This window comes from Notechis scutatus, chromosome 7, assembly GCF_049901735.1.
Source record: "Notechis scutatus isolate UNSWTSFEM ecotype Mainland chromosome 7, rNotScu1.2, whole genome shotgun sequence".
NCBI lineage: Eukaryota > Metazoa > Chordata > Lepidosauria > Squamata > Elapidae > Notechis > Notechis scutatus.
Window position 1 is genome coordinate 27604157 of NC_142015.1, and position 12902 is coordinate 27617058.

The 12902-nt window shown below is 59.2% G+C and overlaps 3 protein-coding genes across 3 annotated transcripts; 1 reads left to right on the forward strand and 2 right to left on the reverse strand.

The window, feature by feature from the left end:
- Positions 1 to 809: 809 nt before the first annotated feature.
- Positions 810 to 3029, reverse strand: LOC113420909 (uncharacterized). Its single transcript, XM_087969764.1, has 4 exons — positions 2897 to 3029; positions 2441 to 2537; positions 1946 to 2072; positions 810 to 1785 (listed from the first exon to the last, which is right to left on the reverse strand). Exons 2-4 carry the CDS (start codon positions 2490 to 2492, stop codon positions 876 to 878), a joined length of 1089 nt encoding a protein of 362 aa, XP_087825890.1. The 5' UTR covers positions 2493 to 2537; positions 2897 to 3029; the 3' UTR covers positions 810 to 875.
- A 3522-nt stretch (positions 3030 to 6551) lies between these two features.
- APOC3 (apolipoprotein C3) lies at positions 6552 to 8411 on the forward strand. Its single transcript, XM_087969769.1, has 5 exons — positions 6552 to 6921; positions 7068 to 7132; positions 7409 to 7481; positions 7634 to 7742; positions 8165 to 8411. The coding sequence occupies exons 1-5, from the start codon at positions 6567 to 6569 to the stop codon at positions 8256 to 8258; spliced, it is 696 nt and encodes a 231-aa protein (XP_087825895.1). The 5' UTR covers positions 6552 to 6566; the 3' UTR covers positions 8259 to 8411.
- Positions 8412 to 9042: 631 nt separating this feature from the next.
- On the reverse strand, positions 9043 to 12371 carry APOA1 (apolipoprotein A1). Its single transcript, XM_087969767.1, has 4 exons — positions 12343 to 12371; positions 11967 to 12027; positions 11659 to 11815; positions 9043 to 9831 (listed from the first exon to the last, which is right to left on the reverse strand). Exons 2-4 carry the CDS (start codon positions 12007 to 12009, stop codon positions 9246 to 9248), a joined length of 786 nt encoding a protein of 261 aa, XP_087825893.1. The 5' UTR covers positions 12010 to 12027; positions 12343 to 12371; the 3' UTR covers positions 9043 to 9245.
- Positions 12372 to 12902: the final 531 nt, after the last annotated feature.

Below are 12902 nucleotides of genomic sequence, written 5' to 3' on the forward strand. Positions count from 1 at the left end.
TTCACTCAACCCTGTTCAACTATTACAAAGTCTGCACTACTGTTACTGTTAATCTCCTCATCACTCCTTGTTACCCATCCCCTCCCACTTGTGACTGTATGACTGTAACTTTGTCACTTACGATTTATATTGACTGTTTCCTAGTAGGATCTGATTGCTTATTGTATCCCATGACTATCATGAAGTGATGTACCTTATGATTCTAAGAATTCTATCTTCTATCTATCTATCCCTATACAGCACCCCTAGTCCTTCACGTGGCCCCAGAGGCCATGGTGGGAAGCTGGCGAGGAGTGGCCAGGGGCTCCGGGGAAGGGGCCACCTGCTGAGAAAGGGCCGGGCGGTGGGAAGGAAGCCCCCTCCCTCCCTTGGGCAGGCCTGCTGGTTCAAGGCCACTGCCATCCTTGGTGCCGGGCGGGTGCTGCATGCACGACCTGGGGTGCCCGCAGGGCCTTGGCGCACCTTCCTGGGTGAGGTCTCTGCCCCACAGTCACTTGCGGCCTGGTCATTCCCAGACTGGGCTGCTGCCGCAAGGCTTACTATGCTGTCAGGCTGTGGTTATTTAGGTCTGCTGTTTCTCTCAGCCGCTGCTTTCTCTTTAAAATGCTTTTAAACCTCTACTCGTATTTGCAGATGATGTTTTGTGGTGTGCCACCCAGAGTCCTTTTTGCGTGGGACGGGCAGCCCTGTGCAGCTGAAGGATCAATAAAACCTGGTGGAGAGCCCCTTCCCCCGAACCCCCTCCCTCTTGCCCCCCCTGCAGGCCCCCCCCCAAACCTCCCCTCCCGCACAAGAGACAGAGCCTGGAGGGTGGCTGAGCAGTTCTTTTATTTCAAGCAACAAAGCCTCGGGGTCCCCTGCTGGGCTCCCCTTGTTCATTCTTCCTCCAGGGTGGGAAGGAGGCGTTCCTCGGTCTGCTGGAGGCTGTCCGCGAAGGCCACAATCTTCTCCTTGACTTCCTTCTCCAAGAAGCTCAGGTGGTCCTCCACCCCGCTGGCGTGGGGCTGCAGCCTCTGGCCCAGCTTCTGCACCCTTTCCACCACCAGCTGGTTGAAGCTGTCCCCGTAGGACCCCACTTGCTGACGGAACTCCTCAATCTGCTGCCCAATGTCCCCCTTCAGGCTGTCCAGGTGGGATGGCAGGTCTCCCTGCAGAAGTGTCTCCAGCCGTCCTCGCAACTGCTCGGCTTCTCCCTGGAGTTTGTCCCGGAAGGCCACGGCGCTCTTTTCCACCTGGAAGGAAAGCTCTTCCAGCTGCCGCCTCAGCTGCTCCGGCGTGGTCTGGGCGTAGAGGGACAGGTGCTTGTGCAGCTCCCCCACCGCCTGGTCCACCTTGGCCTTCAGCTCTGCCGGGAAAGGGCCCAGCTGCACTTTGATGTCCTCCACCTGCTGGTTGACGGTCTGCTGGAGCCTCTGGAGGTAGGGGGAGAGGGCGGCTGGGTCACCCACATTCTCCTTCACCTGGGCCTGCAGCTCCTGCACTAAGGACGCCAGTTTCTGGCCAGTTTGGGTGGCCAGGATGTCTGTCGTGGCTTGCAGCTGCTCGACGTAGGGCACCAGCTGGGTTTTCAGGTTCTCGGCAGTCGTGGTCACCTGGTTCTGGACATCCGCTGCGAAGGGAGCGATGTCCATCTGCAGCTGCTCCAGCTCCACCTTGAGTTTCTCCTTTATCTTTTCCCCTTCTTCGCTTATCTGGGTGTGCAGCTGTGTGATGTACGGGATCAGTTTTTTCTGTATTTCCTCGGTGTAGGGGTTGATGGCCGGGAAGTGGTCCTGGATCAGGACCCTGGGAGAAAAGGGGGAGGGAAATCAGGCCTTGTCCCTCTTCGCCTGATTCTCTCCTATGGGAGCTACACCTGCGCAGGTGGGCCTCCCCCATCTTAAGGCAGGCAAAGCTGCTGCCTGCTTTGAAAGGGTTTCAAGCCTCGGCTTTAGGGGCAACTCACGTGAACTGCTGGCCGATGTCCGACTGCTGGGCCTGCCTCAGGGCCGCCTCGGCATTGCTGCTCAGCTGGGTGAAGTACTGCCAGACCACGTCAGTCAGCTGCTGGGGAGAGGGGCTGTCTTGGGCCCCTGCAGGGATGAGGAGAGAGGGGTCAGTCCTGAGGGCCACCTCGCTGGGTCACCCGGGCCTCTTCAAGGGACCAGGCACCCTTTCCAGCCCCCTCCATCAAAGGAGCCGCCGCTGCTGCTGCTGCTGGCAGTTTAGGGCCTCCGGTGCCCCCACCCAAGCCCCACTTCTCCCCACCCTCTCCGAAGCCTCCCCATCTCCGCCTGCAGATCTCGGCCAGGCAACATCTCTGGATCCCTTTGACACGACTCTGCCTTCTGGAGGCAGCCGAATAGCAGAACCACCCGGGCCAGAGGAAGCCCGAGGAAGGAAGGGCGGAGGAACTAAGGCTGGTTGCAATCGGAAGGTGGAGGTGAGGAAATCCCGATACCTGTGGTGGCAACCAAGAGTCCAAGGAGGAAAGCGGCTGCCTTCGGAGACATGGCAGCTGGCAGGAAATGGCGGCCAAAGTCTTGTCAGGAAGAGACCTGTGGAGGAGAGGCAGTGGTGACCCCTCCTCATGGCAGCCCTTTACCCCAGGACAGTGCTCGGGGTTGGCTCTAGCCCTGCAGCCATCACCTCAGCAAGGGTTTTGGGCTCCCCCAGGTTGAGGTAAGGGGAGCCGGGAGCCAGTTCCCCAAGGGGGGCGGGGGGGGGCAGAGCCAACGCCAGGGGGCCTCTCCGGCTGCAGTGAGGAGAGAGGGACAGAGGCAGTGGCAGCCTAGCCCCGCCCACCTCTTGCCCGAGAAAAGCACCCCCACCCAGAAGCCCAAGCATGCAGCTTGCCTGCCCCCCTGGGCCTCCGGAGGGGCCGGAGAGCAGGTCCCCATTTGCAGCCAGGGCTCACCTTCTCCAGAGAGGCTTCTGCAGCTCTGCCTGGCAGCCACTCTGTCCTTATATTCCTGGGGACGCTGTCATCTTGCATCCACGCAGGCCGGTGACACCTCCTTGAGCTCTTGGACTTTAGCAGGAATGTGACGTGGAGGCCTGCATGGCCACAAGGTTGCTGGTTATCTGTAGCTCCACAGCAGAATTCTTGCCCGGTGCCCCGGCCTCTGCCAGCAGGGAGAAGACGGCGCAACCTGGCCAGGTCTAAGGTTGGGAGAGCAGGAGAGGAAAGAGCAAGATTCTTGTAGTGATCAACAGATAAGAGATGAACAGAGTTGGAAGGGATCTTGTAGGTCATCTAGTCCAATCCCCCCCAAGCAGGAGACCCTAAACCATTTCTGGTAGTCCAGTCTCTTCTTGAAAGCCTCCAGGGATGAAGCTCCCACAACTTCCAAAGGCAACTTCTATTCCACAGGTTGGTTGTTCTCACTGTCAGAAAGTTTCTTCTTATTTCCAGGTTTAAATCTCTCCTTGTTCAGTTTCCATCCATTATTCCTCATCTGGCCTTCGGATGCCTTGGAAAATAGCTTGACCCCTTCCTCCTCCCTGTGGCAGCCCCTCAAATATTGGAAGACCGCTATCATGTCTCCCCTGGTCCTTCTCTTCCCTAGACTAGCCAAGCCCAGGTCCTGCAACCGTTCGTTGTATGTTTTAGCCTCCAGTCCCCTAATCATCCTGGTTGCTCTTCTCTGTACTTTTTCTAGAGTCTCAACATCTTTTTTATAATGTGGTGAGCAAAACTGGATGCCGTACTCTAGGTGTGGCCTTACTAAGGCTTTGTAGAGTGGTATTAGTACCTCACTGGCTCTTGATTGCATTAGCTTTTTTGTCGGCTGCTGATCATAAATGTAATGATATCATAACGTTAAATGAAGTGGTCCGGAATGGGAGCCACCTAGTAGAGAAGGAGGTTCAACTGGATTCTCTCCTGAAACCCTTTTGCGTGGGGGGGAGGGGCAGGCCAGGAGTCTTCAATGGGAACAGACGATCTGAGCCATTTTCACACACTCCTCTGCCCCCCCCACCCCCCATGAGCAAAGGGGCCTAGCCACAGGGGTTGTGGGGCTGTCCCGAGCCCCCTGCAGTCCCTCTGGAGAGACACATCAGACACCCAGCCAGGCTGCAGCTGAGGGGCCCGGCGCCCCTGGCCAAGGTCTGCTAGGCTGGCTTTGCTTAGACCCTGCGTGGAGCTCAAAAGTCCCCCCAGAATGTCATCCTGCCTGCGCTCAAGGCTTCCAAGACTACAACACGCCAAAGCACACTCCCCATGGCCGAACCAGTGGCCGCCCACCCCCTTGCCCTATCACCTGCCGTGGGAGAGGAAAGAGCAGAATGCAGAGAACCACAGGTCCATTGGGGGCCCTGGCCAGCAGGTGACAGGTGGGGGGGAGCCCAGAGGCGGTGGAGGAATTCCGAGGTCCAAAGGCTTCCTCCCTCCAGAGGGAGGGAGGTCTAGTGAAGCCTCCCGAGGAAGCAGCCTCTGCCCAGAGTGGCCGAAGGGACCCTGGCAGGTTCAGCGTCCGGGGCATCGGATGGCTTGGCATCTGTTGGGATCCCGCACACGAACACGAAGTGAGATCTTGTGCCAGTTGCGTTGCTTCCCTTTTTCAGATTTGGTGCCCTTCAGTTTCATCATATGACTGTTTACACAACACAGAACTCTCATCCAACCAGCCCTGGTACCTTCCCCTTGGCTCTGGTGGCCCATGACGTAGTTTGTGGGTCAGAACAGACAGGCGCCATCTTCCAAAGTGAGCTTTTCTCAGGTGTGAAGAGCCCGAAAATCAGGGCCGGGCACACTCTGGGCTGCCCTGGGAAGCTGCTCGGAGCTCTAGGGCAACACGGCTGGAATCTGACCAGAGCCAAAAGGGGTGCAAAGCTTAGCCCAACCTCTGGCAGGTGTTTTGGGCATCAGCTCTTCCTTTTACCCCTCCCCCTTCTCTCTCCCCAGCTATTATGGCAAGGTATTGCATCATCTGCAGACCAACAACCCTTCCTCTTCTGCACCGTCTCTCTTTGGCAAAAGACCCTTCTGGCTCCCACTACACAATCTGATGACAACCACCCTGGAGACTCGAAGCAGGTGGAGGCTTCCTGCAGAGACAGTGTCCTTCAAGGTGCCCCTGCAACCAACGCAAGAGCCGTTCAAGCACTTAGGTGGGGTTGTATGGCCTAAGCCGGAGGCCCGGCTATTTTACCCCTTTGGGGCCCTGATCCAGCCCATTTTCAGTAGGTGAAAAGCTTCGCTCTGCAACCCTGCCAGCCAAATGGGGCTACAGATTGAACATGGGGAAGAATTGGCTCTCCAGGTCCAGCTTGGGGTGAAGGCAGAAGAGGCCACGCAGGCTCCCAAAGGCTGGCCTTCCAAGACCCGCCCTGGGCTTCCTTTCTCTCCTCCCGCTGGTTCCCCTCTGGCGTTGCCAGCTTCCACCCAGGCTCCCCGTGCCAGGCCTAACCACCACGACGCCAACCACAGTTCCAAAAGCAGGGAGCCTCCCCCCACCCACTTCTTGGACCCTCCATCTCTCGGCCTGACTTCTCTTGGCCACTTGTTATCCTGGGGAAGGTCCTGGCCAAAGCCTGGGCCTCCTGGCTCCTGGGTCCAAGGGAGTTGTCTGCACTTGTCTGACAAGCAGACCTGGGCGGGTGGGGGGGGTCTCGAGTGGGTGCTTCTTGGAATGGGACAGAGATCAGGTCTAGAGACGGAAGGTGCCCCTCTGCTCTTGCCTCTGAGCATGGACTGAAACAGGCAGCAGAGAGATGCACGCTGTGTGGACTTGAAGGCTCGTCCTGGGGTGTAGAAATGGTTTGTTTAACTGACCCCTGGCTGGCCTGGATGTGTGATCTGGCGGTCACAGTCCAAGGCGAGGCAGGGCTGTTGTGCAGGAGGAAGGGGCCGTGGCCAACAACAACCTGCAGGGTTCAAAGATAAACCTGTTGGTGCTGAGAGGCCACAGGTTGCCGGAGGGTGCTGGGTTGGGTGGGAGCCCCAAAGAGCCTGTGGAAAGGAAGAGTCTCAGGAAAGGCCTGTGGCTGCAGGAAGAGAAAGGAGTTGGGCCCTCTGGCTTGTTTTGGGAAGCCACCCCAGGCAGAGGCCCTGACTTTGCACTGACAACCCCACCCCAATCTGGGCCAAGCCCCCCGCGTCCCCCTGAGATGACAGTCTCCCCAGAGAGAAGTATGCTAGCCGGGTGGGCTTGGATCCCTTGTTTTTGTACCCTGATTTCCAAAGTCTCCCCAAAAGAAGAGCCTGGTTCCAGCAAGGACTGGAGGGGCAGGTTTATTGACCCCCCCCCCACACACACACACACAGTGCTTCCCAAGAGACTCCAAACAAGCCCTGGGACCCTCTTCACAGACTGGCAACTGGCTGTGAAGCCCCAAATCAGGAGAGGGCAGAAGAGACGGTGGTCTCCAGGTTGTGAGATGCTCCCCACTCCCCTCCCCCACCCAGGCACACCCATGGCATCGCTTGGGAAGGAGACCCCCAGAAAATCAGCAGGAGCCCTCGGAGCAACAGGAAACGGGGGCCCGGCCCCACTGAGGAGGGCATGGGAAGGGGGGCCCTATTTCTTTCACAGCGGCCATCACTGGTATCACATTTCCCTGGCCAGGCCAGCTGGCCTACCATGTTGGGCTCCAAGATGCCCCGTCCAGCAAAGGTGGCACCGGACGAGGCCCCCTCCCAGCCCCCAATGCCCAACCCGGGGCTCTGCCAGACCAGTGGTTCGGGCCGAGGGCGGGTGCGGGGCGGGCGGGTGAATTTCCCAACCCCAGCAGAGGCGACCGCAGGGCAAACACAGCAAATGGGGCCCGGAGGGATGGAAGCCCCCCTGGCCTGGCCCGGCCCCTCCCAAAGCCCCCAGCGGAACTTTGGCCGCGCAGCCCCGGGAGGGGGCAGCCGGGGGGGAGGAGGGTATAAAGGGGAGCCGCAGCCTCCCCTTCGCCAGTCCGGACAGCTCCTCAGGAAAGCCCAGCTAGAAGGTGAGGAGGGGCGGGCAGGCGGCGGGGCGCTCTCCGCACTTCGCGGGCGGGTCCCGCGGGGCGGGCGGGCAGGCGGCGGGCCGGGAGAACGGCAGTCGCGTCTCCCTCGCGGGGTCTGAGCCCGTCTCGTTCCCTCTCGCTCTCAGCCTACCTCGCAGGGCCGCTGTTTCGGGTTGAAGGACAAGCGTCGCTTTCAGCTCCTGGAGAAAAGGTGGGCGAGGAGCCTCCGCATAAGGCTTTCCGACTGAGGGGAGGCGGGAGGGCGCTGGGACCCCCGCCTGGCTAAGCCCTGAAGGGCGCCACCAAGCCCGGCGCCCCTCCCGCCAGCTGTGCCCCTCGCTGAGCAGCCCTGGCCCCGCCTGGCTCCCTTCCCCTTCTTGCCCGTTCTCTGGAAAGGTCCCCGCCCTAGAGGAGCCCAGGGCCCAAGAGCCGCCCCCAGTAACAGCAGCCCCTTCCAGGCCAGTGACGGCCCCTTTTCCCGGCACAGGACCCCCGAAGGAAGATGAGAGTCCCGCTTCTGCTGCTGCTGGCGCTGCTGGCGCTGCTGGCCACCGATGCACGTAAGAGGGGGCCCCGGCAAGGGAGCCGAGCTGGGGCCCCGGCAGTGGGGCCCCCGGGTGCTCCGAGAGCGGGGGAGGCGCCTTGCTCTTGCCGGGCTCTTGCCTTGCCCCTCCCTGGAGAGATCCTCAGGCTTCCGCCCCTTGGTCCCCAGGCGCGGAGGAAGGCCAGGAGACGCTGAGGACCCGTTTCCAGGGCCTCGTCCAGAAGGCGCAAGAGCGCATCGCCGCTGTCCAAGCATCGCCCGTTTACCAGCAAGTGAGGTGGGTCTGGGGGGTCTCTGGCATTTTGGGGGTGAACAGGAGAACGCAGGCGCTGCACGGCCCTCGGGGGCTGCTCCTCCTGTGAGCGATGGTTCCTCCAGAGGGGCTGGGCGTGAACTCCCCGGAGGGCAGAGCTGGATCGCGTTGCCTGCGCGGCTTCCAGAGAACCCGGGCGCCTGTCCCCGCACTTCCAGGCGGCCCCCCAATTGGTCAAGACTGACCGGACGCTCGTTTGGTACAAAGCCTTGCTTTGGCCAGCAAGGACAATCGGCTGGCTGACCGTGTAAATTCTGTTTCTGGCCCCTGAATCCTGGCAGCTGCCGAGACGCATCCAGCCCAACAGGGCCTCTCGCGGGGGGCGGGGGATTCTGTTCCCTGAACTCGCTTTCCTCCCCTTCTCACCCCACCGTAACTCTCTCCAGGGAACTGGCAGAGGCTGGCATTGAACGCGCCCGGGATGCTCTTGAACAAGTAAAGACTCGCGTTTCAAACCTGCTGGAGAGAAATCCAGCATGAGCCTGGAGCCCCATTCCACACCCAGGAGCCCAGGGGCAGCTCTCCCTACTCCTGCTCCTCTGGGGACCGCCCCCCGCTCTTCTGCCCCCCTTCCTGGCTCTCTCTCTCTCTCTCCCGTGTGGAATTTTCCTCATTAAAACTAGTGGAACGTTGCACGCTTGGCTTTCTTTCTTTCTGCACACCGAATGGACGGGGATTCCTCCACCAGCAGGAGCCCTGCACAGATTTCGGAGGGGCGTGAGGGGCGGGGCTTCCACGGTTCCTCCTTGTCTGCAGACTATAGGCACAAGAGCCGAGGCGTGTCCCAAAACCTGCCCCTGCTGAGCCATGGCCGGGTGGGGCTGCCCATCTGGTGGAGGGCGAAGCAGGGAAGGCTCTGCCCAGCCCCCCAGTCCAATAAGACACCAACCTGGCGTGGGGCCCAGGGAGAAGCAGGGCTGCCTTCAGGCACTTTGGCTCTGGCCCAAAAACCTTTCCTGGGTCCTACCAAGCCCAAAGCGGCTGCATTCCAAAGCAACCGTTTGCTCCCGACATTGGCACCCTAACGCCACACGTGGGCCGACCTAGGGGGGAAGACCGTCTTCCGGGAGGGGGGAGCCACCCTGTGCCCCAAGCCTGAGGGTCACCCCACCCCCCATGCTCCATTGGGACTAAATGTGGGGAGGAAGCTGCCAAAGAGGCATGGAGGAGCTTTGGGTGAGCTGAACCCCGAGTCTCTCGCCGCCCAGGTCTGCCCCAGGCCCCCATCATGCAAGTGGACACAGAGATCATTTGCAAATCACCGTTTTGTTTTGTTTTTTTTATTTGGCACAAAAGAAGAAGAAGAAGAAGAAGAGAAAAAAGTCTAGGGAGGGGACACAAGACTTGTAGCCAGACGGGGTGCGGGAGGGTTCTGGCCTCCTGCTGTCTGGGAAAGGAACTGCCAGCCTCCTCAGCCGCTAGGATGGGTCACTGGGACCCTTGGTGGGGGGCACCCATGCAGGGCCTCTAGCTCTGCTGCTGCTGCTGCTGCTCCTCCCCATCTCTGGTGGTCACAAACAAGGACTTGGCGCTCTGCAGCAGGGTGAGCAGCTCCTCCCGGGCCGTTTCCCAGATGGGCCCTACTTTCTCCCGCACTTCGGTCACTTGCTGCTGCAGCTCAGTCTGCAGGTCGGTGAGCTCGGTGACGGCGCTCTGCTCCAGCGCCTTGGCCTTCTCCTGGATCAGCTGCTCCAGCTTCTTGGCGTAAGGAGCGGCGTCCTTGCGGAACTCGTCCACATGGCTTCGCACCTTGTCCCGGAAGTCCTCGGCTAGTGGCCTCAGCTTCTCCTGGGCCATCTGGTTGATGTCCTGGGAGATGGTTCTCAGCTGCTGGAAGTAGGCGGACGCATCCTGGTGCACATTCTCCCGGAGCTTGCTCACCAAGGGCTGGATCTGGGCTCCGACCTCCTGTATGTCCTTGGTCAGTTCTTCCTTCAGCGTCTGCCAGGCCGTCTGCAGTTCGGTTCTCAGCTCTTGCAGCTCAGGGGTCACCTGCTCCTTGATCTCTTGCAGCACAATGGCTACGGCTTCCAGCTTCTGCCCTATGTTCACTCTGCAAGAGAGCAACAGCCGAGTCAGAGGCTGCAGAGGACAGAGAAGCTGCCCCCACAATGCCCAGAGCGTTTGGGAAAACAAGGGGGGCGGGGGAATCGAAATACATATTTTGTTGGACGACAGGGCGGGAAGTTGATCTGGCTGAAGAAAACGACGTTATAACCAATAAAACATAGAATCCTACGAACGGAAGGGGCCTTAGAGGTCTTCTAGTCCAACCCCAATTTCAAGTCCTGGAAGACAGTTATCATGTCCCCCCCCACCCCCAATCCTCCTGTCCTATAAGTTAGACATGCGCAGCTCCCTTAACTGTTCATACAATTTAGTCTCCGGATCCTTTTATGGCATCTTCTGCCTTGCTCTTCTCCGCACCCTAAGGCCCCTGCATCTTTTCTGTGTCACGATGGCCAGAACTGGATGCACTGTTCCTACTATGGTCTTATTGGTGCGGCACAAAGCTGTACAAAATCACTTCTTGTAATCTTGATGCTGTCCCTCTGTTGAAGCAGCCCACAACTGCATTGGCCTTTTCGGCAGCTGCAGCACATCGCTGGCTCGTGCTTGTGGTGGTCCACGAATGAGGTCACCTATCTACCCTTTTTTCCCACCCCACTCTCTAGATTCTCCCCAGGGTACAACAGAATAAAGCCAACAAGTCCTAAGAAGAACATCAAAGGTTTTTTAAAAATCTATTTTCATTTGGTTTTTTTTTTAAAAAAACACACAGTTTTAGCGAAATTGCTCAAATGAATAGAGCGTATAAGAGAAAAGACCCCTCAATGTGTGATAGTGATTGCTAGGAAATTAACACCCATTGCTTTTTTCAAGGTTCTTAGAGGAGGGAAGTAGAGCTGAAAATATATTGCCTGGTGAATTAGTTTCAGTTTTAAATCATGAGAGGTGCATTTCTCATGTCATATTTTTTTAAAAATACAGCGAGCCACTGATTTTGCATAGAAAGATGAATTGTTGGTTGGCTGCTGTTCACGCACAGCATCTCTGAAAGAATCTGGAAAGCCGGCCATCCTGTTTAGTTAACCTATGTTTCAGTTTATACACTGTATTTGGAAGGTGAATCGAATTCAAAGCATATACAAACCACCTCTGAAAATCAACTGGTTTGGAGTATTGATCCCTTGCTCAGCCCAAACATTGCAACAAACTCGCTGCTCCTCGTGTGATCTCTCGCAGTAGCACAAACATTGAAGCCGCATTTAAGAGGAGCCCAGGAGACGCCACCAGCCTCTCCTGGGTTGCCTTAACCACCCAAAGATGCTGGGGGGAGGAGGAGGTGTGACACTACCCCAAAGGCCTCCCCCCCCCACCTCCCACAGGGGGGAGGGGGGCTCAGAAACCAGCTTCACCTTGGCCTGGCTGTTTTAAGGCTGTGCTTATGGTATGGACAGCCCTGGGCCCCCTGGCAGGGCCTCCAACAACGGAGTGGTGGACACTCTGTCCCCTTGCCCTGCCTGCCTGCCTGCCTGCCTGCCGATCAGGGTGGGCATCCTGAGCCCAGAGCCCAAAGAGGCTGGTCCTCCTCCCTCAGAAATGGTGTCCCCTCGGAGGCTGTGCTTTCTCTTCCCTCTTCAGACCCTTTGGGCTTTGTCACTTGGGGCTTCTCCCTTGGAGTTTCCTGTTCTTTTTATCTTCCAAAACAAAAGCTGCTGGCACCCTCTCCGGGGCCCACCAGCCCGGCCCTCGTCTGTCAGCGGGGGACCCAGGAGGAGGATAGTGATGGGCCAGGGACTCTTCCCCCCCTCCACTCCCCTGCCTTCCATCTCCATCCCCCCACCCACCCCACCCCCATGTGCAAGGCACTACTCACTGCAGCTCCCGGGCCACGGCAGACTCGTCAAACTGGGTAATGGCTTGCTGGACTGCCTCCTTGGCCGACTCCAGGTACACCTGGCTCGCTTCCTGCAGGCGTTCCAGGCGGGTCTGCTGGGGGTCGTCATGCTGCCAGAAGTAGCGGGCCTGGGCTCCTGCAGGGCAAGGGGGAGCAGGCTCAGCCCAGGCGGAGGACACTCCCTTCCTAGCTACCCAAAGGCAGCCCTGGAGCCCCCAGCAGAAGCAACGGCTCTCATCCCCAGCCCAGCCCAGCCCAGCCGACGGCTCCTCTGCCCAGAGACTCACCTGTAAGGAGCAGGACGGCCAGGACAAGACTGAGGCTCTGCATTCTGAACTACCTTCCGCCCTGGGAGCGAGAAAAGAAAAGCCGTTGGGAAAGAGAAGCCCCTCCCCCAGCTGTGCCCAGGCCCCCAGACCCCCAGGGCCATCTCCCGGCACGGGCAGCGGCCAGAAGGAAATTGGGCTGAGTTGGAGGGCCACAGGGCGGCTTTTAATGCCCAGGCACCGTCTCAGCCCAACAGACCCCGAGCAGTGGCCCCAGAGCAAGTGTCCCCCTTGCCCTTCTTCCCTGCCAGCCCCGTGCCGGCCAAGGGATTGGGCAGAGGGGTCAGCAGAGAAAGCAGCCGGACAAAGCCAAGCCCGGCAGGTGCCCGCATCTTACCAGCCGCTTGGGTGTCTTCCGTGGTCTTTGCTGCATGCAGTCGGTGGAGGCTTTTTATACCGGCCGGGTTGTTTATTGCTGGAGATAAGCAGTAGCTATAAACAGGGAATTCACTCCTGAGCTATGACTATGTGGCGCTTAAGAGTTCAAGGATCAAACACATCGCCAGGCAGGAGAACCAGGGACAAGGGATCAAGCTGGGATCAGGCCAAGAGCCGGGCTGGGCTTGGGGCCAAGTTGCACACCTAGCGGGCCCTCGTCGGCCAGGAGCAGCTGCGGGAAACAGGCCGAGGGCCTGGGGCTCTTGGCCGAGGCTTAGTGGCCGGCAGGGCCCTCCGGCCGTGGGATGCTTTCACCCTCCAGGAAAGCCGATGGGAGGCCGGGTTCACCCCAAATTTGGGGCAAGGCCAGGAGGCTAAGCCAGGCTTCCTCCCCCTACCAAGGCCAGGCCCCAAGCAGCAGAGCAGCGGCCTGCCTGGGCAGACTCCCAAGTGCAGGGAGGAGAGAGGAATGGCGCACCGAGGGTCACAGAGGCGGACTGGCAAATCGGCACACACGCC